The following is a 26,527-nucleotide window of genomic DNA, read 5'->3' on the forward strand; positions in this document are numbered from 1 at the left end:
GGGTGTGGATGTGAGGCAGAGGAGTCACCATGACCCTGTGAGCTCAGGTCGGGAGGTCCTGCAGATGGAGTCAGGCAGCCATCTTGGAGGGTGACCACGTCTTGCAGTGCTGTGCTAATATGTGAGACAGGCAGGGATGGAGGGGCCATGAGGACCTGGGGGGCAGTCTGGCTGCCTTTGGTTTGAAGGGGCTGTGAGGACCTGGGGAGCAGTCTGGCTGTCTTTGGTTTGGAGAGGCTGAGTGGACTGGGGAGTGTGTCTGGTTTACAGCAGGAGAGCAACATGGTGAGCTTTGTCATAGAATGCTTGCTCTGAGGCTGCTCTCCAGTGAGGACTGAGGGCAGCCCTGGAGACACAGACCCAGCTAGGAGGCATGGGGCCAGGTGAGTGGAAGGGGACCCACACCACATGGCCAGAGATTTGAAATTGGGGAGCAGCTATGGGAGTCGCCTTTGAGAACAGTGGTGGCGAGGTTTAGACACGGTACACACAGGTGGTGAGGAGAGGCATCCCCAGGGAACCAGGAAACCTGGCAGGGCCTTAGGGACCTCCACATTCTCCACTTAGAGACAGGAAACACTCGGTGGGTTTAGAGAGAAACCCTGGAAGGGAAGGAGGCTTCACACTGCATAGACTGAATACTTAACTTCAACTAGTTCTGTTTATTTATTTTGTTTGTTTGTTTAAATATTGTTTTAGTTGTTGATAGACCTTTATTTTATTTATGTATTTATGTGCTGAGAATCGAACCCAGTGCCTCACACATGCCAGGCAAGTGCGCTACTACTAAGCCACACCCCAACCCCTGTTTATTTATTTTGATAAAGAGATTAAGAACAAATTTGATACCCTTTTTTTAAAAAAATCATTATGATTTTGGAGAAAACTTAATTTTTTTTTTTTTAAACTTCATGGGTTTCTGTGTTATGGGGGCCAGAGCATGCGGCTTCTTGCTGCCTTTGAAAACATCTTAACCTGGGTCTAGATCAGCACATGTCACTATTTCTAGGGCCCCCATGTCTGAGGGGAGTTTCCCATGCCTTGCCAGTGGCTCATGTAAGATGAATGGCCTTGGAATAGAACTCTATTTTATTTGGCTCAGAATATACACCTGCATGAAAGCAGGCCTTATTCTATCACAGTAAGCTGCTTTTCTTTTGTAAATGGAAAGTGAAACTATTTGAAAAATACCTTCCTTTTCGGGACCTGACATCATTGTCCTGCACCTTTCTTTCCTCCTTTGAGAAAGTTCTGTGTAATGGCCATCACTCCACTTCAGAGTCTACTGCGCTCTTATTCTCTGTATGATCTGTGCTTCTGAGCTAGGGGGCTCTCTTGAGGCCACTAGCAGTCAAGTCTCCAGTCCCTGGTCAGGAGCATTTCTGGCACGCAAGTGCTAGGAAGTAAGGCCTGCTGGGCCAGGCATTCTATAATGAGGTGATTGGCCTCTGGGTCTCCACAGCCATGGTAGGAGGTGGAATTTGAAAATAAAGTGCATTTTATCGTCCTGACACTTTTATTGGGCAAGGTTCTTACCCCATGGGACAAGAGGCTGAAGCCTTATGTGGAACTCGATTCTGTTTCACTGTTGAGGTTAACAGAGTAGAGTTGCATCCATGTGAGGAACTGAACACTACTCTCAAGACCACTGGAAATAGTGAGCTATTATAGGCTGTTCAGATCCCAGGCACCAACTGTGATTTTTCTGCAGTTTTTTGATGGTCTGTACATTCTCATTCAACATGACTCTGAAGTTCTTAGGGGGACAGGGAGCTAGGAGTGCCCACCTAACAGATAGTATACATGATAAGCTGGTCTCCAAGACGATGCCATCAACTTCTTCCCTCCCGCATGCATGAGCTGCCCTCTCATCACCACCAAGAGTCTTGTTTTCCCTTCCTGTGCACCTGTGCTGGCCAGAATGCACTTGACCAGGAGAATGCAGCAGAAGTGATATTCTGGACGCTAGGGCAGGCCAGTTAGGAGCCTGACACCTTTTTCTTGTGTTTCTTGGGATCAACCTTACATGCTGTCCAGACCCTAAGTACCATGGAGTGGCCATCTGGGCACTGCACACAGTAGGCCTCAGGAGCTTCCAGCCCTTCAGCTGCCATCTTGGATGTCCAGGCTAGCTGAGCCTTCAGAGGAGGTCTGTGGCCACCAACACACTGTGACCACCAGGAAGACTCTACATGAGAACCATTGCAGAGCCCCCACTACTCTCAAGACCACTGGAAATAGCGAGCTATTATAGGCCGTTCAGTTAGTGAACAAAATTGCAACAATGACCTGATATTAAAGACAAAATAATAATGTGTCAAGTCTGGGGGTGGTTTATTGGGTAGTAATAGACAACTCCAGCAAGAACTAAATATTGCACAATGCTAAATAAGTACTATTTTATTTATAGAGTGTGTTTCTATATTTTAAAGTGATGGACATTTCTGGTTAGAATGTTAAAGCAAGCACTTTGTAAATGTTCCTAAACAAAAGCAAGGCATTGATCACAAAGTGCCATTTACCAATGGTAGTATTTTTTTATTAAGGAAATATTAGTATTATTTTTTAAACATTGTTTAAAAAATAATACTAACATTGTTTAGAAAGCCATAAATATTCTAGAAAAGATATGAGAAGCCCAGAAATGTGCAAACTTTAAGGCTCTAATCATATTTATGTATTATTTACTCCATAGATCCAAAGTCAGATGGTAGATTTCCTTATGTAACACTGAAATTTTAAAATTATACATTAAGTTAAAATAAGAGCTTTCTTTGGTTTTATTTGATTAACAGGTAACTACTATATGTATTGCAGGAGTATGTGGTGTGGTATTTCAACACATGCGTGTGGCGCTCTGTCTTATATGTGGTGTGCTAGGGCTGGCTGACAGGTGGGTGGTGCCCTCCGGCGTGGCCTGGACCCCTGCGGTTCTTCAAGCTTCTGCCTACCTCTTCCACTTATCGCTCTCTTCAGTCGGCATACTGAGAGGGAAGTAAGTGAAAATGATGTCAGCAGGGGATAAGGTTAAACCCAGCTCCTTCGTGAAAGAGGAATTAGGTTCCTTGCAAGCTGAACTAGTTCACTATTCAGGAGGACGCTTTTGAACTCATGGCTGTCACTGTGTCACTCATGGCATGTTGTTGTGCCAGGACTGTGAGATTGATCTCAAACTGTCCCCTCAGGTCCCTGGATGCAGGATCATTCACGTACCCTGCAGCTTGTTACTAAGCCAGCTGTGTCAGGACAGTCCTAGATATGCACAGTCGAAAGTGTAGTACACAAGGCCTGGGAGTCTCAGGGCCCCTGTGGATGGAGCACAGAGTGTGTGGAGGATATAGGAAAAGAGAGGGGGGCTTCTGGGGTAAATGGACGACAGACATGGGGTCTCTGAAAGCTGGAGGATGTCTTTGAGTGCGACAACCCCTGGAGGGTCGGTGGCCACAGCACGTTTTGTAGGTCCGCTCACTGCCGTGGCTCAGCTGACTGCTGGCCTCTGCCAGCTTCACTAGGCAGCAGGTGGCTAGGCTAAGCTCTCAGGAAATATTTTGGGGGCTGGGGTTGTAGCTCAACGGCAGAGTACTCGCCTAGCATGTGGGAGGGAGGCAGGGGGTTTGACCCTCAGCATCACACGAAAAGATGAATGAATAAAATAAAGGTATCATGTCCATCTACAACTAAAAATAAAGATGATCCAAAAAGAGACTGGAATTCACAGGCCCTCAGACTGTCCTCATCCTTCTGGTTGCCAGCTTCCCTGCCCTTGTGGTCTGGGCAGAGATGAGGGTGAATCAGGAGCCAACCCAGTCACTGTCCTTAGAGAGGGTGGGCTTGTCCGTGGCCTCCTGCTACCTCCACATGGTCCTCTCCTCCAGTGGCCTCCACCAGTCTCCACGTGGTCCCCCTCCTCTACAGTGACCCCTTTCACTCTCCACATGGTCCCCCTCTTCTTCAGTGACCTCTTTCACTCTCCATGTGGTCCCCCTCTTCTTCAGTGACCTCTTTCACTCTCCACGTGGTCCCCCTCCTCTTCAGTGACCTCTTTCACTCTCCACGTGGTCCCCCTCCTCTTCAGTGACCTCTTTCACTCTCCACGTGGTCCCCCTCTTCTTCAGTGACCTCTTTCACTCTCCACGTGGTCCCCCTCTTCTTCAGTGACCTCTTTCACTCTCCACGTGGTCCCCCTCTTCTTCAGTGACCTCTTTCACTCTCCACGTGGTCCCCCTCTTCTTCAGTGACCTCTTTCACTCTCCACGTGGTCCCCCTCCTCTTCAGTGACCTCTTTCACTCTCCACGTGGTCCCCCCCTTCTTCAGTGACCTCTTTCACTCTCCACGTGGTCCCCCCCTTCTTCAGTGACCTCTTTCACTCTCCACGTGGTCCCCCCCTTCTTCAGTGACCTCTTTCACTCTCCACGTGGTCCCCCCCTTCTTCAGTGACCTCTTTCACTCTCCACATGGTCCCCCCCTTCTTCAGTGACCTCTTTCACTCTCCACGTGGTCCCCCTCTTCTTCAGTGACCTCTTTCACTCTCCACGTGGTCCCCCTCCTCTACAGTGACCTCTTTCACTCTCCACGTGGTCCCCCTCTTCTTCAGTGACCTCTTTCAGTCTCCATGTGGTTCTTTTCTCTAGTGCTTTAGAACCAGAACAAGACACTTGTGACTACAATTGAAAGTCCTCTCATGGGCCCTTCAGACCTGGCAGAAGAGATGGGCATTTTAAGTGGATAACTTTATCCTGCCCCAGGAGAGAACAGGAGCTCTAAGGCAAGGTTACAGAGCTCTCAGGCCTAACCAGACTGAATCCAAGAGTGCTGACCAAGGTGTTGCTGGGGCTTCTCTGCTTATTATCTTTGAGCACCCAAGTGACAAGAAGTGTAGACAGAATTGTGCCTGAAGGGATTATTTGTGGAGTCTTAGGTAAACTGATTTATCTTGCTGTTGTTCTGAACATGGGGATAAAACCAGACCCCTGTGTTGTGAGTTGGAAATGCTCAGGCTTACACATGCTTTGCCTTGAATATCTAACATAATTTCTTAAGAATTAAAAGCAAAAGGGTTTGTCTTTGTGAGTGCTGTGGCATTTTCCATTTAACTTGCTTAAGGACTTCAAACAGTTGTTGCACACATAGCGAACTCCTGATTAAAGGAACTCTGACTCATGTGGTGTGTTTCCAATTGCAACTCGATGATTGGGAAGAGCACCATCTAGTCCCCGTTGGCGGACTCCGCTTTACTGAGTTGGCTTCTATGTTATGTGCTTGTACTGAAGGAATGTTCAGGAGAAGGTTGCAGCCCTTCTGGAGCCTGGGGAGAAGACAGCAGGACAGGGACCATGGTGGGGGTCTCAGGGTGTGGTGGGTGCACACAGCAGCCCAGCTCTGCGTGGGAGGAAGGGGTCAGGAAGACAGGAGAGCGTGGTGGCCGTGTCGATGACTCCATAGCCTTCATGTGAGTGGGAAGGAAATGGCTGGGCACATAGGGTGCTCCAGGAGGAGGGGAGCAGCCGAGGCCCAGGCAACCCAGCGCAGAGAGGCAGCTCCAGTGCCATGGCTGGGGGCAGCCAGCACCCGGAGCTCACACACTGCCTTGACCTTGGAGCTTCACGCTGTGCTCCCCACGCAGCAGGTGCTGACACCCAGTAGCAGGGACAGTCGTGGCAGTTTGTTCAGTCACTCCCCAGGATGACTCGAGCATCTGTGTGTATCCACTGACATGGCATGGGACCCCGTGTTCTAGAGAATACCGTTTGAGAAACGCTGATCTAATCCACCCCACCCACAGCTGCCGCAGTACTTACAACTGAAAACTTTGAACACATGTCACAGTCAGCGCCAACCTGGCAGTGGCTGCTCACTGCCCACGGGAGGGAGCCCAGTGGTGGGTAGAGGTGCGGTGTGTCCTGGCCTGCCGACTCCTGCTTCTGCACCCTGTTCCGACCCAAACACGCAGGCCACACTGGGTTTGGCCTGTGGCTACCACGCATCTTCTCTCAGAGTTGTCCACACTTTCCTGAGTCCACTGCCCCATCTGAGGCCTCTTCCCCCACCAACCCGTCCATGGGGGCCAGGGCTCCCCTGCAGCTCGGGCCAGCTGTGCTCTCTGTGCCTTGAGTTGTTGGTGTGTCAGTCACCCCACGCAGCCAGGTTTCTGCCCGCACAACACTGTTAGCCGTTTTTCGTCTCCACCCATGCAGTCCTGCTGCCCATGATTGTGTCACGTGATTTGGAACCTGCTAGTGTTTATGAATCTTCCCTGTAAAGATGGAGACTTTCTAAACAGCTCCTTATAAGTGTTAAAAAGGACAGAGTGTTGCAATCTGGCCTCAGCCACCAGGAGGGGAGGCCAAGTCAGAGGTGTACCCAGACCCACCTGTGGTGGCACCTAGGAAACCCCATGCCAGGCAGGTTCAGGAGCTGTGAGGAGCCGAGTCCTCTGTGCTGACCCAGGAAGACGGAGAGGTGGCGCTGAGCCCAGGCAGGCTTTCCCTGTTCCCAGCAGGGGTGGGAGTGAGAAGATGAGCAGTGATTCTAGAGCCCCCTGCTTGTAAGAAATAGCAACTGGGAAGTAAGACAGATGCCCACGCTCAGCAACTCCATCACTTGAACTGTTTCTAGTTTTATATCACATTATTTTTCACATTACAAAAGTGGCCTTTCAGGTTGAAACTAATGAATTTGTAAGTAGTTGTTAAGGCTATAGTATTGCTGTCACCTCTGTAAGAAAAAGGTGCAGGGCATGTGTTTGTTGGTCAGCTTTCTGCTGTTGGGACAAAATGCCTGAGATAAACAACTTAAAAGAACAGTTTATTTTGGCTCATGACTTCAGAGGTTTAGACACATGTTCACTTGGCTCAGTCAGTCACTGTGGGCCCGAGGTGAGAACGTCATAGCAGGGAGCATGTGGTGGGGGGATGCTGCTCACCTCCTGATGGCCTAGCATCATAAGCAGAGGAGGACCCAGGTCCCTGTGCCCCCTCCAAGGGCAACACCCACAAGGGCATACCCAGTGACCTCACTTGCTCCTGCCAGGACCTGCCCCCTAAAAAGCACACCCCTCCCAATATCACCACAGGCTGGGGACCAAACCTTCAACTGTGGCCTACAGGGACGCTGAGGGACATTGAAGGTCCAAGCCATAACAGGGAACCATTCTAAAATTTCTTAGTAGTTTGTGTCTTATTTTTGGTGCAGTCTGGAGTCAGACTGTCACAGCTGGAAAGCATGCTGGAGGGCATTTGATCCAACCCCTTTCAAAATGAGAAGATTTAAATGAAAATATGCTAATGGCCTGCAGTGGTCAGTTAGGCAGGAATCTTATTCTTTCTTTGAGGTATCCCTCAAATCAATGTGGTGATGAAATAAAGGAAGCTGAGAAGCTGTTTTAGCCTGAGAACAGGTCTGTCAGGCCTGTTGAAGGTACCGGGGTACCTGCCTCAGGAAGCAGACATATGTTCCGGAACTGCTCAGTAGGCAAACTTGACCTCTGCAGAAGGGTGTGCTATTGAAAGAAACCTGGTGAGCAGGTGCACCTGGGTGGGCAGTCCACCTGCTTTTATCCCTGACACAGCGCTGCCCCTGGCTCTGACAGAGGAGTTCAGGGTTTCAATGTACACAACTGGCTAATTTTAAAATTGGGGTGGGAAAGAGAAGGGCTTTTGTTAAAATGACTTCAAATGGGTCTTGCATCCCAATTAAGGCTGAATACTGAATTCTGAAAATGGACGCTGGACTTTGTGTTTCTCATGGATCAGTCTCTAGCTGCCTCAGCATTTTGAGTTTTAGTGCTGTTTTAAGTAAAAGTATTACCTCTTCTAAAAGCATCCCATCATCTTCTTGGGAAGATGCCATGCTCCTGGCTGGAGCTAGGGGCTGGCTGGCTGAGTGACCTGCTGTGTTACTGTGTTTTGTTACCTCAAGACCAAGGTCATTTATAAGTACACAGCTGATTACAAAATGCAGTTATGGAGAACATAGAATTTACTAAACAATTAGGATTCTATATTTCTTATGACTATTGGAACTTGCCTATCTCTTCTATAAAGATGAGAAACCTTATAAATAGATCTTCATTAATGTGGAATTGATAGAGTTTCTAAAAATATATAAAACAAATTAAATCATGTGTCTATTTAATGCTAGATGCAAATAAGCGTATTTTAGAACGGATGGCTGTTTATTGACTATTACATGCATTGTGATAGGAGCTTAGCTGTTCAGTCTTGTCATGAGAGCTTCCCAATAACCAGTGAACTTTGCATAGTATTCTCAGTTTCAAAAATGTAAAATAGACCAGGTGGCTTCCACAGTCTTTGTGTTCAGCTTCCAGTCCTTTAGACAATCTCTGTGAGTCCAGCAAAACTGCATGCATCCCTCCAGATCCCTCCGACGCCTGTCCTTGTCTCAAGGTAGCTCAGTGTGGACCTGGTCACCTTGCCAGACAGTGAGGGGTGGTCCAGAGCTGGTCAGTCAGATCATTGTGTCCCTTTCTTCTTCCGCGTCTGCAGCTGAGGCTTCGTAGTCCAGCTTGAGCTGTGCCTGAGGGGGCTGCTGGCACTCACTGTCACAGCCTCACTCCAGGCAACAGGAAGGCCCAGGGCAGGGGCTCTGTGGACTCCTGAAGCTCATGTCACACTCCATACATTAGTTCCTGTTAGTAAAAAGGAGAATGTGGAGACACTGGTATTTCTCCAGTCCCACCCTAGAGCCTTCTCTCTGGACTTGTGTTGGTTTTGTTCTGTTTCAGCTGAAACGTCCTCCTCTGTTTTCCTGCCTGCTTTTCTATCTAAATAGGATAAAAACAGAGGAAGCCCCACGCTTAGCTGTCCCTTCCCCATCCCCTCTGGCCCCTCACGCCTGGCTGGTTGGGGCCTTCTCTGCACCATCCCTGCCCAAGGTACACTGGCCTCCACAGCCTCACCTTCTCCCTGCAGCACCCACCCTTGGGAAGATGCCATGCTCCTGGCTGGAGCTAGGGGCTGGCTGGCTGCTGGAGCTCACCAGGCACCTGCTGAGCTGACCACAAGGCATTGGCACAGGGCTTCTGGTGGCTGGCCTGTCAGTCTAACTGCCTGCATTGCCCAGGGTGGTGAGGAGACATCAGGCCTGCATAGGACCCAAACGTGTGGTGAGAACAGCTTCATCCCCCTTGGGCAGCCCTGATGGTACTAATTAATCCAGAGCTTCTAGGATGTCTACATGTCCCCTTTGTGAAGTTGACTACCAAGAGAATATGTGGAGCGCTGAGCAGGTTTAGTTAAAATAAAATTCTATAAATATTTGGCATTGGAGCTGATTGCTCGTTCACCACCACTCTATTATCTTTAGACTGTAATAATATACTTCAGGATTAAAAGGAAAGTACGTGGTGCTGCCTGAAATCTATAAAGAGAGTTTTTCTTTGTTTTTAAGAAAGGCAATATACAATTAATTTTAAAAAGAAATAGGGTCATTATTCTTAGGAAAGTAATACATTTTTTCCATACCATTTTCTTCCTGAAACAATCTTATATTCATCATGCACTCTATTCAGAGAGTTTTAATTAGTAAAGTATCATAAGAATCTTGAAATAACTGTCTATTTATATAAAAGTCCCATTAATGGCTTCCAAGAACAATGCCACACTGAGGTTCATACATAATTTCTTTCTTCATAAAGTCACCTAGTTATATTTTCATAATTTGTGAGCCTTTTTCAATTTGGAATTACATTATTTGTTCTCATGCATATTGTGATAATAAGGAGAAGGAAGCAGGTAACGTGATACATAAAACACCTCGCCATGTCAGTGTGTGCCGAGCATTCAGATGAGCCAGATCCTAGGACGTGGGGTTGGCCTCCCATGTGACAGGCAAGGGGGTCGGGCCAGGCGCAGGTGGGAGGTTCGTCCTGAGCCACGGATGTCCGTGCTGCCTCCCCGATGGACCTCTGGGCCCAGTCGGTGGCCTGCATCTCGAGGAGACGTTTCAGTGCTGCTGGGGTCTGTGGCAAGGTAACGAGGAAAGCAGTGGCTGAGGGGCGAGGCCCCCGTGGCTTCAGGTCAGAGTGCCTTTGAGTGCTTCCTTCTGCTGCAGGGCAGAGCCCCTGTTCTTGCTGTCCTCATTTTCACCCCAGCAGTGGCTGTAGGGCTCTGACCACGTGGCTGTCCCTTCCCATGCTGAGGTGCAGCCTGCTGGAGCCTAGGTTGAATCCTTCTGCTCCATTCCATCCTGGCCTCACTGCAGAGAAAACGGCCTCCTCTGGGCCCTGCCCCCTGCCCCTGGGCTTCCCTCTTTGGTCCTGACACGTGGTGGGACCTTTCCTTGCATCAGCTCTGGCCGCGCCCTCAGGCCCACTTGCTGCAGTCTCCATCACCTTCCCGCAGCACTGTGTCCAGTCCAAGCACATTCCTAGTGTGTGCTTTCTGTTTAGAGTCTCTCCCCATCAGGGACACGTTGGTACTGTGGATGTGACCTCAGTCCTTCCTTAGTGACCTGCGTCTGATGCAGCACAGCTGAGCACTGGGAGGGTGCGTGTTGGTTGGAGGGACAGTGGAAGGTGTGGATTTGCATAAAATTTGTGCATGTTCCATGGTCTGTGGTGCCACAGTGGACATCCACTGCAGGAGGAAGTCAGCTGCTTTGTGGTTTTATGAGCATGTGGATACCCTCAAACATAGCCACGCATTCCCTGAAATTGCCATTGTGTGGAATCAGCACATGTAGTCTTTACATTCACACACACACACACACACACACACACACACACACATACACACACACATCCCTAATTTAGTTTCCATGTCATTCTGTGTTCAAGGTTGTAAATAATAGAAACCATGATGGGGAACAACTTACAAAACACCTTTTCATCACTGTGTTATTTATTTATCCTGCAAAGACACATTAGGTAGAGAGTGTTTTCCCATGGTTTTTCTTTTCTTTCTAAAGCTCTGACTCACAGTGGTTTTGAGGGTGCTGATGGCCTGTGGTCTCCAAGCTGGATTGTGACAGATGAACAGGATGGATTACTGATTTGAGATTTAGTGTTCTGCAAATCATAAAGCAGGAGGAGTGGGGACTGGGAAGCTCTGGGGGCTGGAAACCATATCTGAAGGCTTTTACCCCAGGGTTAGTGGTCGAGCTAGGACAAGTTGTGAGTGACCTAAACCACCCGCCCGAGAACCCGTTGTTATCATGACAGAGTCGTCAGAGGTCTCATGTTCCTCAGTGCTGCAGCCAGTGGTAGTAGGCATTTGAGCAGCTCTTTAAGCTTTCTGGCCCCCTGCAGCTACAGCATGGGATGTGACCAGATCCCAGACATCTCAGCATATCCATGCCAGACAGGCTGGGTCCTGGCCCAGTACCAGCACATCAGTGGGGCTGATTCCAGAGCTTTCCCCCAACTGGCCTCCACATGCACTGGCTAATTCCACTTAGGTCCAGCTCTGCCGTTGTCCTACTGTGCGTCATATCTGTGCACTGCCCATACACGTACCGCCACACACATGCCCTACATGGATCTGGGGGTTACTGTGGGCTGCTGCCTCAGCTGGTCAGTGAGTGCGTGCACTTGGTCTGTGTTAGAGTCAGCGCTGTGCTGAGATGTGATGGGCCTGGCCACCCTGGGCCTGCTATAGGCCTGCCTCTGCAGAGGTAATCAAGGGAAGGCACTAAAATCAGCATGTGCTTTTAGATGTGGAAGCAGAGTATCATGCCATCGCCCCCCCCACCCCCCCCAATGACATTCCACAAGGAAAACAGTCCCTAACGTGCAGGACAGCATATCACCAGGCAATCAGGACTCGAGGACTGAATCTGAAGTTGAATGATAAATTCTGTCCCCGTTTTCCAACTGGCGGGGCACAAGTGGGTTCTCCAACGCCTGTCCTATGAGAGCTTCCACTGCTGCTAGGCTGCCAATCTCCAATGTCCCTGTGACGGATGTGCATTCCAGGCCCCAGAGGACTGCCTGTACCCAGCCCACCTCCACCTGGTCCCTGGGGCTGGCATGTGTTCTCTCTTGTCTGGGGAAAGTCCCTTGGAGAGATTGTGCACTTTGTTGAGAGAAGAAAAATGTGTTTCTCTAAGCCTTTGGGCCTCGCTGTGGCTTAGTTCCTCTAGGTACGATAGGGGTGGCAGTACTGAGTCTTAGCAGGTGTGTTCACTAGGCTGCCTGTACCTGGCTGCCAGTGCCCAAGGTCCCGCTGCCCTTCTGGCAGGAGGCGGGCCACAGGGACCCTGTGGGCAGGCTTTTCCTCCATATTCAGTGCTCTGTAAAGGCATGGGACATCTAAACCAAGAAGCAAGCAAAGAAAACAGCAGGAGGAAATCAGCTCCATGTGCAGAGGAGTACTGGGAGCTGAATGCTGGGTGCCAGGAGGCTCTCTGGCCTGTGGGTTCAGTAAGAGCAGGAGACTGCTTCATTCAGTCCCTTTCTTTACCTCCTAATTCTGGCCGTGCTAGGCATTTTCTGTACCCTAGACAGTTCATAAGTGGCTCTCTGGAGCCTGGCTGCCCTTGCTCCCCACCTCCCCCTGCAGCACCTGCACCCTGACCTGGCCCCCTGGGCACACGAAGTCAGTCCTCTCTAGATGGCATGAGTCCTCCTGCAGTGGGATAATAATCAGGGCCAGGGAGGGAAGGCTATGTCAATATGTGGGGTGCATCTACAGGGTGACGGGTGCGTGCTGTCCCTGAATATCCATTATCCATTATCAGTATCCATTGCAGCAGGCTGTGGTCCTCACCGCAGGTGCCACTGTTTACCACAGAACCCGACTGGGCGCTGCCCGGCTCTGAGGTGTCCCTCCTAGAGTGCTCCACACTGTGGTTTCTCAGGATGCCGGATCACCAGGGTTCCAAAGCCAGGCTGGTCCTGGGCCAATTCACAGGGTTGGTCTCACCTGACATGGTTCTCAAAACAAATCAGCGAGAGGCTGCTTCTTAAGGACCACACTGGGCCCACAACAACCAAACCCGTGGTGAGAAGTCACCACCGCCTACAAAAACTAGGGGAGCTGGGTATGTGCCGAGGGCCTATACATGGCTGCAGGGTGACTGTTCCCAAGGCAGGAACTTGCCATGCAGAGGCTCAGGTGGTATTGGGGTGTGTGCAGTGTCACGACTTTCACAGACCCTCACCTCTGTGGAAGGGGATCAAGCTCAGATATGCTCACAGAAAAAAGGTAAAGAGTGAAGGTACTGATTTTCTGAATTTAAGAGTGCTCTGCAGTTGCCCTAGGAATTTAAAATGCTTGTGATACATTTGGAGAACCAAAATTTCCCTACTATTGCAGCCCCCCTGTTGTATCTTCTTTCTCCTGTTTTCTGGTCTTTCAGATTGACTGGCTTTTTTCAAAACTTGTAATGACCTTTGGGCAAGGTGGACTCTGGGGGCTGCTCTGGGGGCCCCACCTGTGTTTTCATCAACTTGGGGCTTGGAGGGCAGGTCTGTGCTCCAGCTTCCTGCTGCCCTTGCAGTGAGCCTGGTAGAAGGAGCACCCTGCTGGATGCCAGCCTTAGCCGCATGGGTGACAACCCCTTCCTGCTGGGCTCCTGCTTTCAAAATCGTGTGGTAGATAAGGACACCGTTTCTTGGAATGAGCTGTCCGTTTCCTGAGGCTTTGCATTTACACACTCCTTTCTCCGCAGAGCTCTGGGTGAGCCCTATGGCCTTATTCCAGGAGAGACTGCCAGTCTCAGGCTCACTGGTCGTCTTGGAACCGGCAAACTGCACTGGGTCAGCTCTGCATCTCTGTGATGGGCTAGAGATGCCTCCAGGACGCAGAGCTGGGGCTGTGGCAGCCCGTCTCCTTTCTGTTCACCCTCACTGGTGCCTCTGAGATCGACAGGGGCACTTGGGATTGGCGCACACCACATTCTGCATTGTGCTGCGGTGAGAGCTGTGTTCGGTGGACACTGAGCTCCTGCAGCGCCCTCCGCCCTGGAGAGCCTGCTGCCCTGTGCTGAGGACCTGCAAGTGTTCAGCACATTTCTGCCTCAGCGACAGGCTCGGTTATATCATCTGACCGTGAGAGTGACCTCTGTTGCTGACGGAGCCCTTGTAGATTGAGTGTGGCATGTAGGTCGAAGTACTAGTTCATGTACAGGGAAGACCTTGGTACAGGGAGCAGTTAATGCTTCTCATCCTAAGTTGTTTTTTTTTTTTTTTTTTTTTTTGGTCTTGGCTGGATTAGAAAGCCTAAGCTCCAAATTTGCCAAGAATGTTCCGTGGGCAAATCAGCCTCCTTGCAACTGCAGAGAAAAAGAGAGAGAGAAGAGGAAGAAAGAGGGAGAGGGGAGGAGAGGGAGGGGCTATTTTTTTTAATTTTGTTTTTAGTTGTCAATGGACCTTTATTTTATTTATTTATATGGTGCTGAGAATCGAACCCAGTGCCTCACACCTGCTAGACAAGCCCTCTACCGCTGAGCTACCACCCCAGCCCCGGAGAGGCTATTTAACGTGCGAGACTTTGTCATTATAATTGTTACGATAGAGCGGAACCCATGGGGACGGACGATACCTGACCCTAGATCAGGGCCATCAGTCAGCACCCTGGGCTTTCAAGCTGCAGCAACTGGTTTTCACAGCTGACGACTTCCCTCTGTCAGCCAGAAACCCAGCGTTTCTGTGAAACCCAGCGTTTCTGTGAAACCCAGCGTTTCTGCCTCGGACACTGTGTCTGCCTGTCAGTGTGTCCGTGTGTCCGTGTGTCCGCGTGTGCTTTCATCTTTTCTACTGCTCCTCTATATTTTCTTAATATCTATCTTCCTTACATCCCCTTCTCTTTCCCGTGTATCTTCATGATAACTTGCATTGACATTTCAACACTGGATTCATAGTTTTTAAGATGGTGACTATGACCTTTCCATTATGATGAGATTTTCCATTAGTCTTCGGTAAGTTCTGAAAATGTCTAAGCCGTTGGGATCATGCAGGAGAGAAGCCGTTTCTCTGAAGGTGACGAGGTGGCTGCCCTTTCACTGCCCTTTCACTGGGCCACCGCTCTCTCTCCCACACAGGGAGCACTCCTTTCAGTGTACAGCCCTCTTTGTTCTCAGAGCCCTCCCAGCTGACACGTCTGCAGCCTCCTTTATACCCTGCCCCATGTGTGCAGGAAACACACTGCGGTGCGGGGTGAGCCCTCCCGTCCCTAGAGTTGCTGTGTGCTTCAATCTTAACAGGCATTTGTGGACTTAGATCTTCATTCGTGTGTGGTGCTCAACCTGAGCTACAAGGGTCCCCTGTCTCCTTGTAGGGCCATGAGAGCATGGCATGATAATGGGAAGGTCCCATCCTAACTGAAAGTCCTTAGAGGATAAGAATGAATCAAGGCTCATGTGAGAGGTTCAGAGGGAGGGCTGCCCACAGTTGGTGAATGCAATGTCTGCACAAGGCAATCGGGGGCCCTCGTTCCTCACTGTCCCTCGCTCTGCACAGCAGTTCCTCGTGTCCCAGCATGTGCCCCGGCAGCTCAGGCAGCTTGCGCATCTGCATCCACAGGTAGGAGAGGCACCTCCAGACTTACCACAGTGGCGTTCTAAATCTGGCTCTGTGAGGACATCGAATCCCATTCTCCACTGACACTGACACCCCAGCATGTCTGCCAACTGGAATCCCCTGCATCCATTAAAAACACCAAGCCCAGGCCACATCTCCCACCCTGAAATCCTCATCATGGGGCCGGGTGGCTCCTCACTGGGCTGGGGAGCTCCTGCCTCCAGGTAGAAGGGGAGCACCCCTGTGGGCAGGGGTGGAGGAAGGGAGGGCATGGGCAGCACAGCACCCCCACCAGGCCACGGCTTGCGGGGTAGGCATTCTCTTGAACTCTGCCCTCTCTACCTGGGCATACAACCTGGGCATGCTGTTAAACACAGACTTCTCCATCCGCACAGCCCGAGGGACCACAGCAGCTACAACGTTGCCTGACCACTAACTGAGTGGAGTCTTCAAAGGTGTGCCACCCTCTGCCTGGTAGCTAAGCCTGTGGCTGTCCTGACCACACAGTGCAGACAGCAGAGTGTGTCAGCAGGGAGCGGGGCAGAGGTCGGTGGGGCACACCCTGGTGATCTTCACTGTCACCATGTAACGCCTTGCTCCCTCAGAGGGGCATGCCCCCCACAGGCTGCCCCAGCACACCTCAGAGCTCCTTGGAGCCTTACACCAGCACCTGGTATGGGGCTTTCTGGGGTGGCCCAGGCCTCTGTGTTCATGATAAAGATTCCCAGATGACTTGAACTTACCAGTGGCTTGAAATCCAGTGGGCTAGAAGTTGGGAGTGCAAGAGAGAGGTTTCTCCCCCATGTTCCTAACAGACTCATTGGAGTCATGGCTACAGCCCCAGCAGAGCGAGCTTTGGAGCTGATTTTGAGTCTTGTTTGTGTGCATTGTGTTCGGTCACCTCAGTGGGGTGGAGCCCCCTGGCTGCCCAGCATGTCACTTCCACACATTATTCTGTGGGCCTCAAGACCAAATGGATTGAATTGGGACCTTGTTTCTGTTCAAAGCCTGCATACAACACATTGATACAAAAATTAGTCTTTATGTACTATACATATTTTAGTTTTCTATGTGTGGCTTGCACAATTCATTTTCCCAGTTTACAGAAAGTCTGTTTTCCATTAGCTCCAGTGCAAAGCCAAGTATGGATGTGTCAGGTAGAAACCTGCCGTAACTACTCTCCCAGCTGTCGAAGGCTTCCCTGAGAGCCGAATCTAAGGGCATTGTGACTAGGCCATGGGTGTGTTGGTCGTATGTTGAGAGATCACACTGGCTGCAAAAGTAGGAGGGTGAGGAAACGCCACATGAGAGACATCTGTGAAGGGGCCTCCTGGTGAGGCTGCCTGGCAGAGGGGGACGCGGAGCCTGCTGTGTGCCGCTGGTCTCACTGGAGCCTGCAGGAACCACGAGGGCCTGCTGTCCTGCGGCTGTGGGCCTGTCCTCAGCCATGGGTGATAGGACCCCGTGGGGCCACATTTGGCAAACCCTCTAAGTCTTACCGTTTTGGTGCTCTTTGGAACCCGGTCATCGTCTGGTGATCACAAGGCTAGTGTCACTAGAGAAAGTGAGGAATATGAAATGGCACAAGCTTCAGTCTCTGCCACGCTGGGTGCTCAGATCCAGGTGACGTCCGGTCCATGGTCAGGGCCGCCGAGGGGGCACAGGGCAGGTGACATCTGGTCCTGTGGCCATGGTGGTCAGGGCCACTGCAGATCACTGCCTGTGGCTTATTCTCAGAGGATCTGCCGTGTGTGCAGTTCTATGGGAGGTGAGATGCCAGCCACCACTGTGCAAATGCCCTGTGGTAGAAGAGGACCAGGACCCTCACTCCACACACAGCCAATAGCCTGAGTGAGTGGGCTCCCAGTGGGCTGGGAGGGGCCTGGGAATCTGCTCCCCAGGCTGTGGTTTGTGGCTGATGGTTGCCCCCCACTGGAGCACAGGCCTTGCTGTTTACAAAATTCATCTCCCTGGTACCCAACGTGACTCCCCGACGTAGAGAAAGACAAGCCCTTGGAAGGGAAAGGCCAGGGCCCTGGGGGGGGGAGGGGTTACATTTTAGAATAACACAGATAACTATTTGTAAGGAAATTTCAAATCTACAGAAGCAGAGATAATGAAATAATGATCCTCAACCAAATCAAGCAAGTACCAGTCCCTTTCTGTTAACCTCCCTGTACACCAGCCGTGAGACCTGAAGTTTTTATGTACTGCGGGAATGCTGTGTGACTTGAGGTGTCAGAGGCACCAGGCAGCATCCCTGGTAGGAGGTTTGCTGCAGAATCTCCTCTTCTGGAGGCAGATGGAACCCTGGGTGGCCTGTGACCAGGTGGCTTTATTTAGACCAGTGCTGTCCAGCGCAGAGGAGGCCAGGTAGGTGGCTGAGTCCTTGTTTCTGGTCCGGCAGGCCACTGTTACAGCGTATAGCATTGCTGCCGGGCCCCAGCACCTGGGCAGCCTTCTGGGGCTTCCTCTCTACTCTGTTTTATGACAGCCTGGGAGTCTGTCTTCAGCACAGGAACAGCAGCTGCTCTGGGCAGGGCCTCTCTGCTGTCCCCCAGCCTGGACGCATGGCAGCATCTGGGGAGGCTTGGTGGTCACAATGGTGTAGGGAGGAGTGTGCTGGTGACCCCTCCTGGGTGCAGAGTGACGTAACTAGCGCCAGGTGGGGCAGCCACCCTATCAGCACAGGAGGGCAGAGGGTTATTAGTTCCTTGGCGAAGGCTGGGACATTGCAGGTTCACTGATGTGGCCTTGCACCACAGGTCTCTTCTTCATGGGAAAGTAATGAGATACTGCGCAGCCAGGACGGTCAAGTTTCAGTGAGCATGCCCCAGGGCTTTTACCAGTACGACAGAGCTGGTCAGTCTAAACCTGCCAGTTTCATGTCTACCTGTCTGTAGTGTGTCCAGCAAGGGAGGAAACACTCTGGAGAAGCTGAGAAAATAGGAAAAGAGAAATCTGTCAAATTCCTGTTTATTGAGAAATATCATGTTTAAGAAATTTACACCAAGTCTATGCTTCGTGAATTTTCAAGAGTTTCTTTTAAATTTAGAGAAGGGAAATGGCCATCAGCAGAAGGCCTTCCTGTTCTGGACTCTAACCGTGAACAGCAAGGGCTGCAGATGTTGTTACTGGGAGTACTGAGTGGGAACAGTGTTAGCAGAAGGTGACTTCGTGTCCTCCCAGCCTTATAAGAGACTTGCACCTCCACACCTGGCCCTCAGAGTGCCCTCCCCAGGTGGCCTGGGAGTCAGGTTGCCCAAGGACATCGTGGCCTTAAGCAGGACTTGGCTGTTACAGCTCAAGCCTGGCATGTCCCTGGGGCGTGCTCTGGGGATGCAGGGGAACAGTGGCTGCATTCTCAAGCAGACCTGGTTTTCACGCATCAGTCATCAGGGGCTTAAGGGCCCTGCGCACCCTCTGAGGAAGCCTGCTTCCTTCTAACCACGGACCAGTTTTCCTCCCTGTAGTGCGCTGGGATAGGCCACCCCTGTCAGTAAGTGGCACCCTAGCTTCCCCGACACCTTCACCTTGCCTTGACTGCACGGGAGAGCTCTTGTTATATTTCTCTTTCTTCTTGTGGTTTAGCGTAAAAGCAGCCATAGGAGGTCTTGGAATTATACCTGCTGCCTGTGGCCACTCTGCCCATGGCCATTTGTGGATGGGCCTTCTAGGAGTCCCTAATGTCCCTCCTGTCCTGGGCAGGCTGCAGGGGTGCTCCCCAGCTAAACTGAGAGGGTTTCTCCAAAATTTATCAAAATATAACTTTGTTTACAGACCCCTCTTAAATGATGTTGAAATATATTAATTCAGTTGATGCTGGTTAAAAAAAAATGAAGTTGCTATTCTTTTGTATAGATGGCATTAAACCCCAGATTCCTAGGTGCAGGGCACAGAGCCCTGTGAATTTTGCCTTCTGAATGAATTCTGCCAAATGTCATTTGATTAAAGCAAGACTGATTAGACTACTGATTAATTCTGCTGTTGATAGATTACACTGCCTGGCTGATGAATAGATGGCCTCCATTAGCAGTGATTCCCAGTTACGATGACAAAGGAGAAGCCCTTTGTCAGTTAAGCTGCGTAATTGTTCAGAAACAGCATGAATCATGAGCCATATCATTGTCTAGTTAATCCAGCTAACGAGTCGAAAGGTATAATTTATGCCACATATTCCGCTCTGAAAGTGTTAGAAATCATTTCCATAATGCCTGTTGAAGCAGGTTTGTGCTCCTGTTAAAGGGTTTGTACTAGAGCCAGGTAGAGGAAGAGAAGTACTGGGCTTAGGATGAGACTGATGTGGTGTGTGGTGGTCAGTGTGCGGGGGGCTGGGGGCGGGAAACAGTGGTACCCAGTCATGCCCATGGTACCAGCTAGCTGTGTGGAACTGTGACAAGCACCTGAGCCGATCCACCCGATCCACCTGTAAGGAAGAGGCGTGTTTGGCTCACGGCATCAGGGGCTTGGCCTTTGCTTTTAGACTGTGGTGAATGAGTGCACCATGGGAGGACAGGAAGAGGAAAAGGCCAGGGTCCCAGTCCCCTTCCAGTGCCCTCGCTTTCTCCCTCCAGGCCCCACTGCCTCCCAGGAGTGCCACAGGTTGGGGACTAGGCCTTTACCTCATAGGCCTTTGGGGGACACTTCCCCGTGTAGCAGTGGGTCTCCAGCGGCGTCGTGCCCCTGCACGTGGGCCTGGGAGTCGTCCAGTGTGCCCTTGAGGGCAGCGAAGCTCGGCCTCAGCTCTGCTGTCGGCTTTGCAGGAAGGTGTCAGAGCCTGCCTTGCTTCCTGAGCTTTCTCTGTCATGTGGTCCATTGCTGTGTCAGCGGCGGACAAGTGCTTCGCCTACATGGTCCTCAGCGAGCCTGGGCAACCAGAGTCCCAGTCCTCTCACACCTTGCACACGTGCCCGGGCCCTGCCGCACTGGAGTTGGGCTGAGGAGACTCAGGGACGCGCCAGACAGTGGTGTTCTCACAGGCCCTGAGGAAGGGGCCAGGCGTGAGTGGCGTCTCCCTGGGTGGTACCCTGCACCACTGGGCCTTCTCTGCTCTCTGCTGTGCTCCTGGGCTGCCTGTGCTCCCAACGGGCCCGTAGGGCCGTGAGCAGGACGAGTGAGAAGAGGTGAGGGTTTCCTTTCTAAGGAAGAACGCACTTACCTCCTCCATCTCGTTCGTATGTTTCTCAGCTTTTGGTGTAAGTGACCTGCAGCTGCTCTGCTCTGTCAGTTCAGGGCAGCTTCCTGGGGCAGGACTCTCCAGCACTTGCTTTGCATGCCACTCACATGAGGTGGAATTCCTTTCAAAGGTGGGCATGAGAGGCCTTTCCAAGGAGCCTTGTGGACAGTGTGACCAGGCACTTAGGACTGCATTCCTTCTTGTGAGATGTTCAGAAAGAATCTCAGCTTCCTGTGCGTCTAGGGACTGCGAAGGGACAGACATTCGGAGGCACACCCAGCTGCCTTCCACAGGACTCCCTGGTCTGAGGACAGCCTTTCTTTCTAGACTGGTGTGGAAAGCTGACCACAAATGCCTCTTGGAGCAAAACGAGGGACTCATGGATTGCAGTGGTTCTGGGTGGAGAGGAGGGAGGCCAGGTGGATTGAGACCTGCTTCCTCCCTGGCCCTCGTCAGCCTGCGGTTCTCAAACTGCAGGAACTGGAGGAGCGTGAATTTCACCCTGTTTTCCCACAAGAACACAAGTAGACACACAGTGATGGTGGTCTACCCATGGAGTCTTTTAAAGAGAAGGTAGGCGAGGAAAATGTAAGTGCAGTGACTTGTGACTGCACGGTAGCCTGTCACTGAGGCATCCTGTGGGTGGCTCCACTGTCCAGATACGCCAGTGCCCAGTACATTGTGGGCTGTGAGCGCCTTCTGCTGACTCCCTGCCTCTCACCAGCACCTCTGCAGCCCGCAGGGAGCTAGAGCGTGAGACCTGTCTGGGGTGCAGCTGGGCAGCATCGCTGAGAGGAGCCACCCTGACCTGGCCACTCAGTCTTGCTGCCTCTGGCTTCTCGTCCTGGAGCTGCGCTCACACTCGGCCTTTCAGGGCTGGTCCTGTCAGGTTGCTCTTTGCCCAGCAGCTGCCCTAGGGTGCACGTCTTCAGAACGTTCAGTCTTGCAAACTGTAGGAAGAAGAGCTTTTCTTCTTATGTACTTCATATTAATGTATATGTGTTTTAAAATACACGTTTCAGTAAATCACATGGCCATTAAAAGGACCTTAATGAGCAGTGCCAGAAACTCCAAGTAATTTCTACTCTAAATTCTTAGAACTACATTTTCCTTTTAATGTTTTTAAAAAGCTTTGAAGAATTTGAAGAAATAATCAGTGCAAAGGTAATGCGATAAGGGAAGAGGGGTTGTTTATTCAGACTGGCAGGAGAAGCACTGATGACATCGATTGCTGAGCTGTGAAGAAGAGTGTTCTAACAACTGTGACACTCATTCAAAGTATCCTTTTACATCTTCAAAATTATACACACTTCCATTTCTGGCCACCTGGCAGATGCTCCATATCCTGGAGAGAAGGCCCTCTGTGGAGCCTCCAGAGATGCTGGGTGAAGTAAGGCCAACAGCTGACATCCAAGCTTGTAAGGGTGTGACCGTGACCCTAGGTCCCAGCCAGCCAACGTGCAGCTGGGCGCCAGAGAGAAGCAGAAGTGAGAAGGTGGGCCAGCAGGTTAGCCAGGGCAGGTCTTCCTGAGACCTGGTGGTTGAAGGAGTCAGGGAAAGATGGAGCATTGAGCTCAGGTCATGGGACAGTGTGGAATCTCCTTCCACCATAGTGCTGAGACCCTCAAAGGACTGTGCTCAGGATGATCCCAGGGACTAGCAACCATCCACCTTTGGCAATGGTGGGTGCTTTTAACTAGCTTGGAGTAATTGCTGGCTGTAACCACAGACCTTTCCTCAAGTGTGCTCGGAGTTCAGACTTAACATGCTTGCCTAGCCACAAGAGTCTCAGGCAGGAAGTACACCTAACACAGCCTTTGATTGACAGCTTCCTAGAGTGCAAGGCAGGACACACACACATGCAGTCTGTGGGGCTAACCTTCCACCTCGGGGCAGGTCACAGGAGTCCAGCAGATAAAGACCACCAAGCGTGAGCTCACGATTCCAGAACCACAGAAACAGGAGCCAGAGCAGGAGGAGGGGAAACCACAGGGAGCAGAACTAGATGGCCTTAAATTTAGATATGACATTTCAGGTGAAGAAAACTGGCAAACGTCTAGAACATTTTAAAATAAATATGAGTTACATGAGTAAAAAGGTCATGTTGTATCTAAAGATTAAATAGAATTGGAAAAGAAACAAGTGAAACCTTTAGAAATGAAAAATATGGTAACAGCATTGAAAAGCTCAAATGGTCCTGTTAAACCACAGGTTATTAACAGCTGGGAAGAGAATCGGTCAACTGATTGTGAACGAATGTCATAAAGTGCAACACAAAGACCTGGAAGTGGAAAAGAGGAATCAAGAGACAAAGAATAGAATGAGTCTAGTCTATATCTAATCAGAGGTGTCGGCTTTCATTCAAATTTTCTGCCCTGCTTTTATTTATTTATTTTTTTCTAAGTTTCCCCCATGTATGTTCTTAAATGTTTTAGATCAACCATTTTACCCTGCTCGGGTTCAGAGACTATCAACTCTGTTTCCGTCCTTTGTGTGGCTGTCCTTGGTTTTTCATTCAATAGCAAATGAGAAACAGTTGCTTTTAAATAAAACCAAAATTGATCACTAACAGGTCTTTGTAAGTCAGATACATAAGAAAGCAGAAAAACTAGTAAACAGATGTGTGTGTCGCTAGACCTCACTGAAGACGTAAAACAAGATCATCTCTTGGGCAAGAAGACCTTGGCCTGAGCAGGCCTTTGGGAGTGAGGACACCAGGGGGTGGAGCCTCGTGAGTGGGACCAAGGTCTCTCCTTCCACCAAGCCAGGACAGGCAGTCTGCAGCCCCCAAAGGGTCTCATTGGAACCTAGCCGTCCTAGCAACCTGACCATTGACTTAACCTCCAGAACTGCGAGGAGTCATTTTCTGTTGATTTGAGCACCCATCTGTAGTAATGCAGCCTGAACTAAGACCTGCATTAAAAACGCGGAAATGCATAAATACTGCCGCACACTGACACCTAAGCTAGGGTCATCCTGTACCATGGTATTATTCAGCAGGCAGGAAAGCAGGTAAACTTCAGATAGTGTCAAACATACACAGTAAAAACCAAGGACAACCATGCAAAGGATGGAAACAGAGTTGATAGTCTCTGAACCCATGCAGGATAAAAGGGTTGATCCAAAACATTTAAGAACATACATGGGGGAAACTTAGAAAACAAATAGGATAAAAGCAGGGCAGAAAATTAGTGTTAGAGGTACGCTCATGTATATCGGTAGTCACAAAACATGCCTTCTTAAAACTTTGACCTTTGGATCAAAAAAACTTGGATTGAAAAATTCTTATGCTGCTTGCAAGAGTCACTTCTTATGCGTGAGCATACCAACTGCTGGAAAGGGAAAGAATGTCTGTCCCAGGATCTAGAGGTGAAGAGGGTGATTCCAGACAAAGGTGACTTCAGACACAGGAGGTCCTGCTTTCCATGAGGACAGCACAGACAGCCCTGACCTTGTGAAGGTCCAGCTTAGCAGTGGCACCCAAGTGGCCTGCCTCAGTGGAGACTGTGTTGGGAATTGGACTCGGATCTTCTGGGTTTAGGATTTGCAGTGGGTGGGGGGCTCTCTCAGTGTGGTGCACAGCAGCAGGGAGCCTAGCTCCCAGCAGCCCCCAGGCAGCCACATGGTCACAGGGTACTCTGGGCTAAGCCTAGGTGTTGGTCAAGCTAGGCATGTCAGATGCATGTGCAGTTTGTCAGACCATGGCCCATGATAAGTTGGGGAACAACTGAATTATTAAATTCTGCACACTCACGTACCAAGGACATGTAGCATAAGAAGACACACAAGCACACACTGGAAGTTGGAGTTTAGGATGGCTCATGAACTTTGTAGTGAAATCTGCTGTTCCCAGAAGTGTTGGGGTCCCATCCAACACTCTCCCCTTGGAAAAATGCCCTCACCCACGGTATGCACATGTGCAAGATCATTCACACAACATTGTTTGCAAGAGGGAAATGTGGGAAAGACTTAACTGTCCATCAGTGGAGAGTAAGTGAATTGAGATATAGCCATTGAACGTGATACCACCCGGCATTAAAAATGAGTTGGGGCAATATATTGTTCAGAAAATTAAAGTGAGGACTGGGAGCTCATAAAGATATTTTGAGAAGAAAATGAAATTTGATTCAAAAGTACACACAAAAAATATAGCATGAATTCTTTCTATACTTTAAAAAGGCACAATAATAGGCTATCTTGCTTAGGAACTCATCATACCCAAGTGGTAAAGTACAGAGACAGGCGAATGGTCCACACACCAGGGAGTGGTCCCGTGGCCCTGGAGGGGGAGGTTCTCAGGAAGGGTTGGGGCCCCAACAGCCTACCTGTTTGCTGGTGGGGCACAGGGGTCTGCCTTGCTACTTATATGCTGTTTTATGGTCTGAAAAAACTTATAATAATGTAAATATAATGTGTTAATATAAGAGGAAATGAAAAGCATATATTTATGCTAGCCTCAATTCAAAAAAGTACTTATGACAGCATTTTGAAGGTATAATTTAAAAAACAAAAACAGTAAGTGTCCTTAAATCTAAACTAACATTTTTACTATGCACTGAGTAGCAACCTGCCAGCCATTTAAAGAGAACAATGTCATTTATTTTAGTTCCAGTTCAGACTGAAAAGGTGATGATATAGTCAAGTTCCCAGGATCAAAGATGGTTAAGGAATTTGGGCATTTCTTTTTTTCTTCCTTTTGAGATATATCTTTTCCTTAAGAATCTGTATTCAACAATTTTTTTAAATACCTCATTTTTAAAAGTAATTTAGGTTAAAAAAAGAATATCTTATTAGGAAAAAAATGTCGGGTAACAGAAATTAGAATACGCGGATTAAAGTTGAGTTGCATCTTTATAAACTTACCAAAATTGGGTTCAGGAACACCTTTGAGCTGGTAGTTCAGCGCCTAGATCGGGGTCTTCGTGCTCTCTGCTCAGGATGCCCTAGGACCCCAGTACATCTTACAGCACCCTAGGCCAAGAGGAGTAGCTGGAGTGAGGCAAAGGGGTTGGATCACAAAGGCCACCCCAAGTCCTGCCAGGACAGGATGTGCCGCGCTGCTGGGGACATTTCAGTTGGGGTGGTACCCCCAACCCTGGTGACTGCACCTCCCTGACCCTCTGGTCTCCCCACAGGAGAAGCCCTACAAGTGCTCGGAGTGCAGCAAAGCCTTCAGCCAGAAGCGAGGCTTGGAGGAGCACAAGAGGACGCACACGGGAGAGAAGCCTTTCCAGTGTGACGTGAGTGGCTCCCCTTCCCCGTCTCCTGCAAGGCAGGAGCCACGTACCCCACAGCCTGTTGGTATCACCCCTCTGCCTGCCGCGCAGCATGGCCTGTGGCTTTGGGTGGGGTGACCCCTGTGATCACACATGGCCCTTGTCTCGCCACGGTTCCCTGTGGCTTCCTAGCAGCAAGTAAACGCTGCTCTTCCTTTGGATCTTCCTTCCAGAGTGCCATTCAAGTGCCTGCCACCTCTTTGACCGCTTACTAACATTAAACCAAAGATCTGGTTGATCATGGGTATTATTTACTTTGTTAAATCCAAATGGTGAATTTCTAAAATACATATGAAGCCTCTGTGTTAAATAATGCTGTCTAGAGTTTCTGCTTCTGACCGAATTATGATGCATTGAAATGGAATCATTGACATAGCAGTTTACATGATTTTGAAAGGAAAAAAGACTACCGTTCTCAGTATCTGAGCATTGATTAAGTTGTGACAGAGAGGCTTCTTAGCCAGTGATGTCTTTGTCTCAAGAAGTTGACAATTGACAGAGCTGGCACTGGTGTTAAGGAAAGCAAGAGGATGCTTACTTTTGACAAATGTCAAAAAGAGAATTAGTGTAGCTCAATTTTAGGAAGAAACCTCAGA

The 26,527-nt window shown here is 49.9% G+C and overlaps 1 protein-coding gene across 1 annotated transcript in view; it reads left to right on the forward strand.

The window, feature by feature from the left end:
• Positions 1-26,527, forward strand: part of Prdm5 (PR/SET domain 5) — a 132,572-nt gene that overhangs the window by 96,506 nt on the left and 9,539 nt on the right. The window contains exon 14 of the mRNA XM_071614873.1: positions 25,791-25,895. Coding sequence (XP_071470974.1) covers positions 25,791-25,895 — 105 coding nt within the window. The remainder of the gene's footprint in view (positions 1-25,790; positions 25,896-26,527) is intronic.

Source organism: Marmota flaviventris, chromosome 7, assembly GCF_047511675.1.
Source record: "Marmota flaviventris isolate mMarFla1 chromosome 7, mMarFla1.hap1, whole genome shotgun sequence".
NCBI lineage: Eukaryota > Metazoa > Chordata > Mammalia > Rodentia > Sciuridae > Marmota > Marmota flaviventris.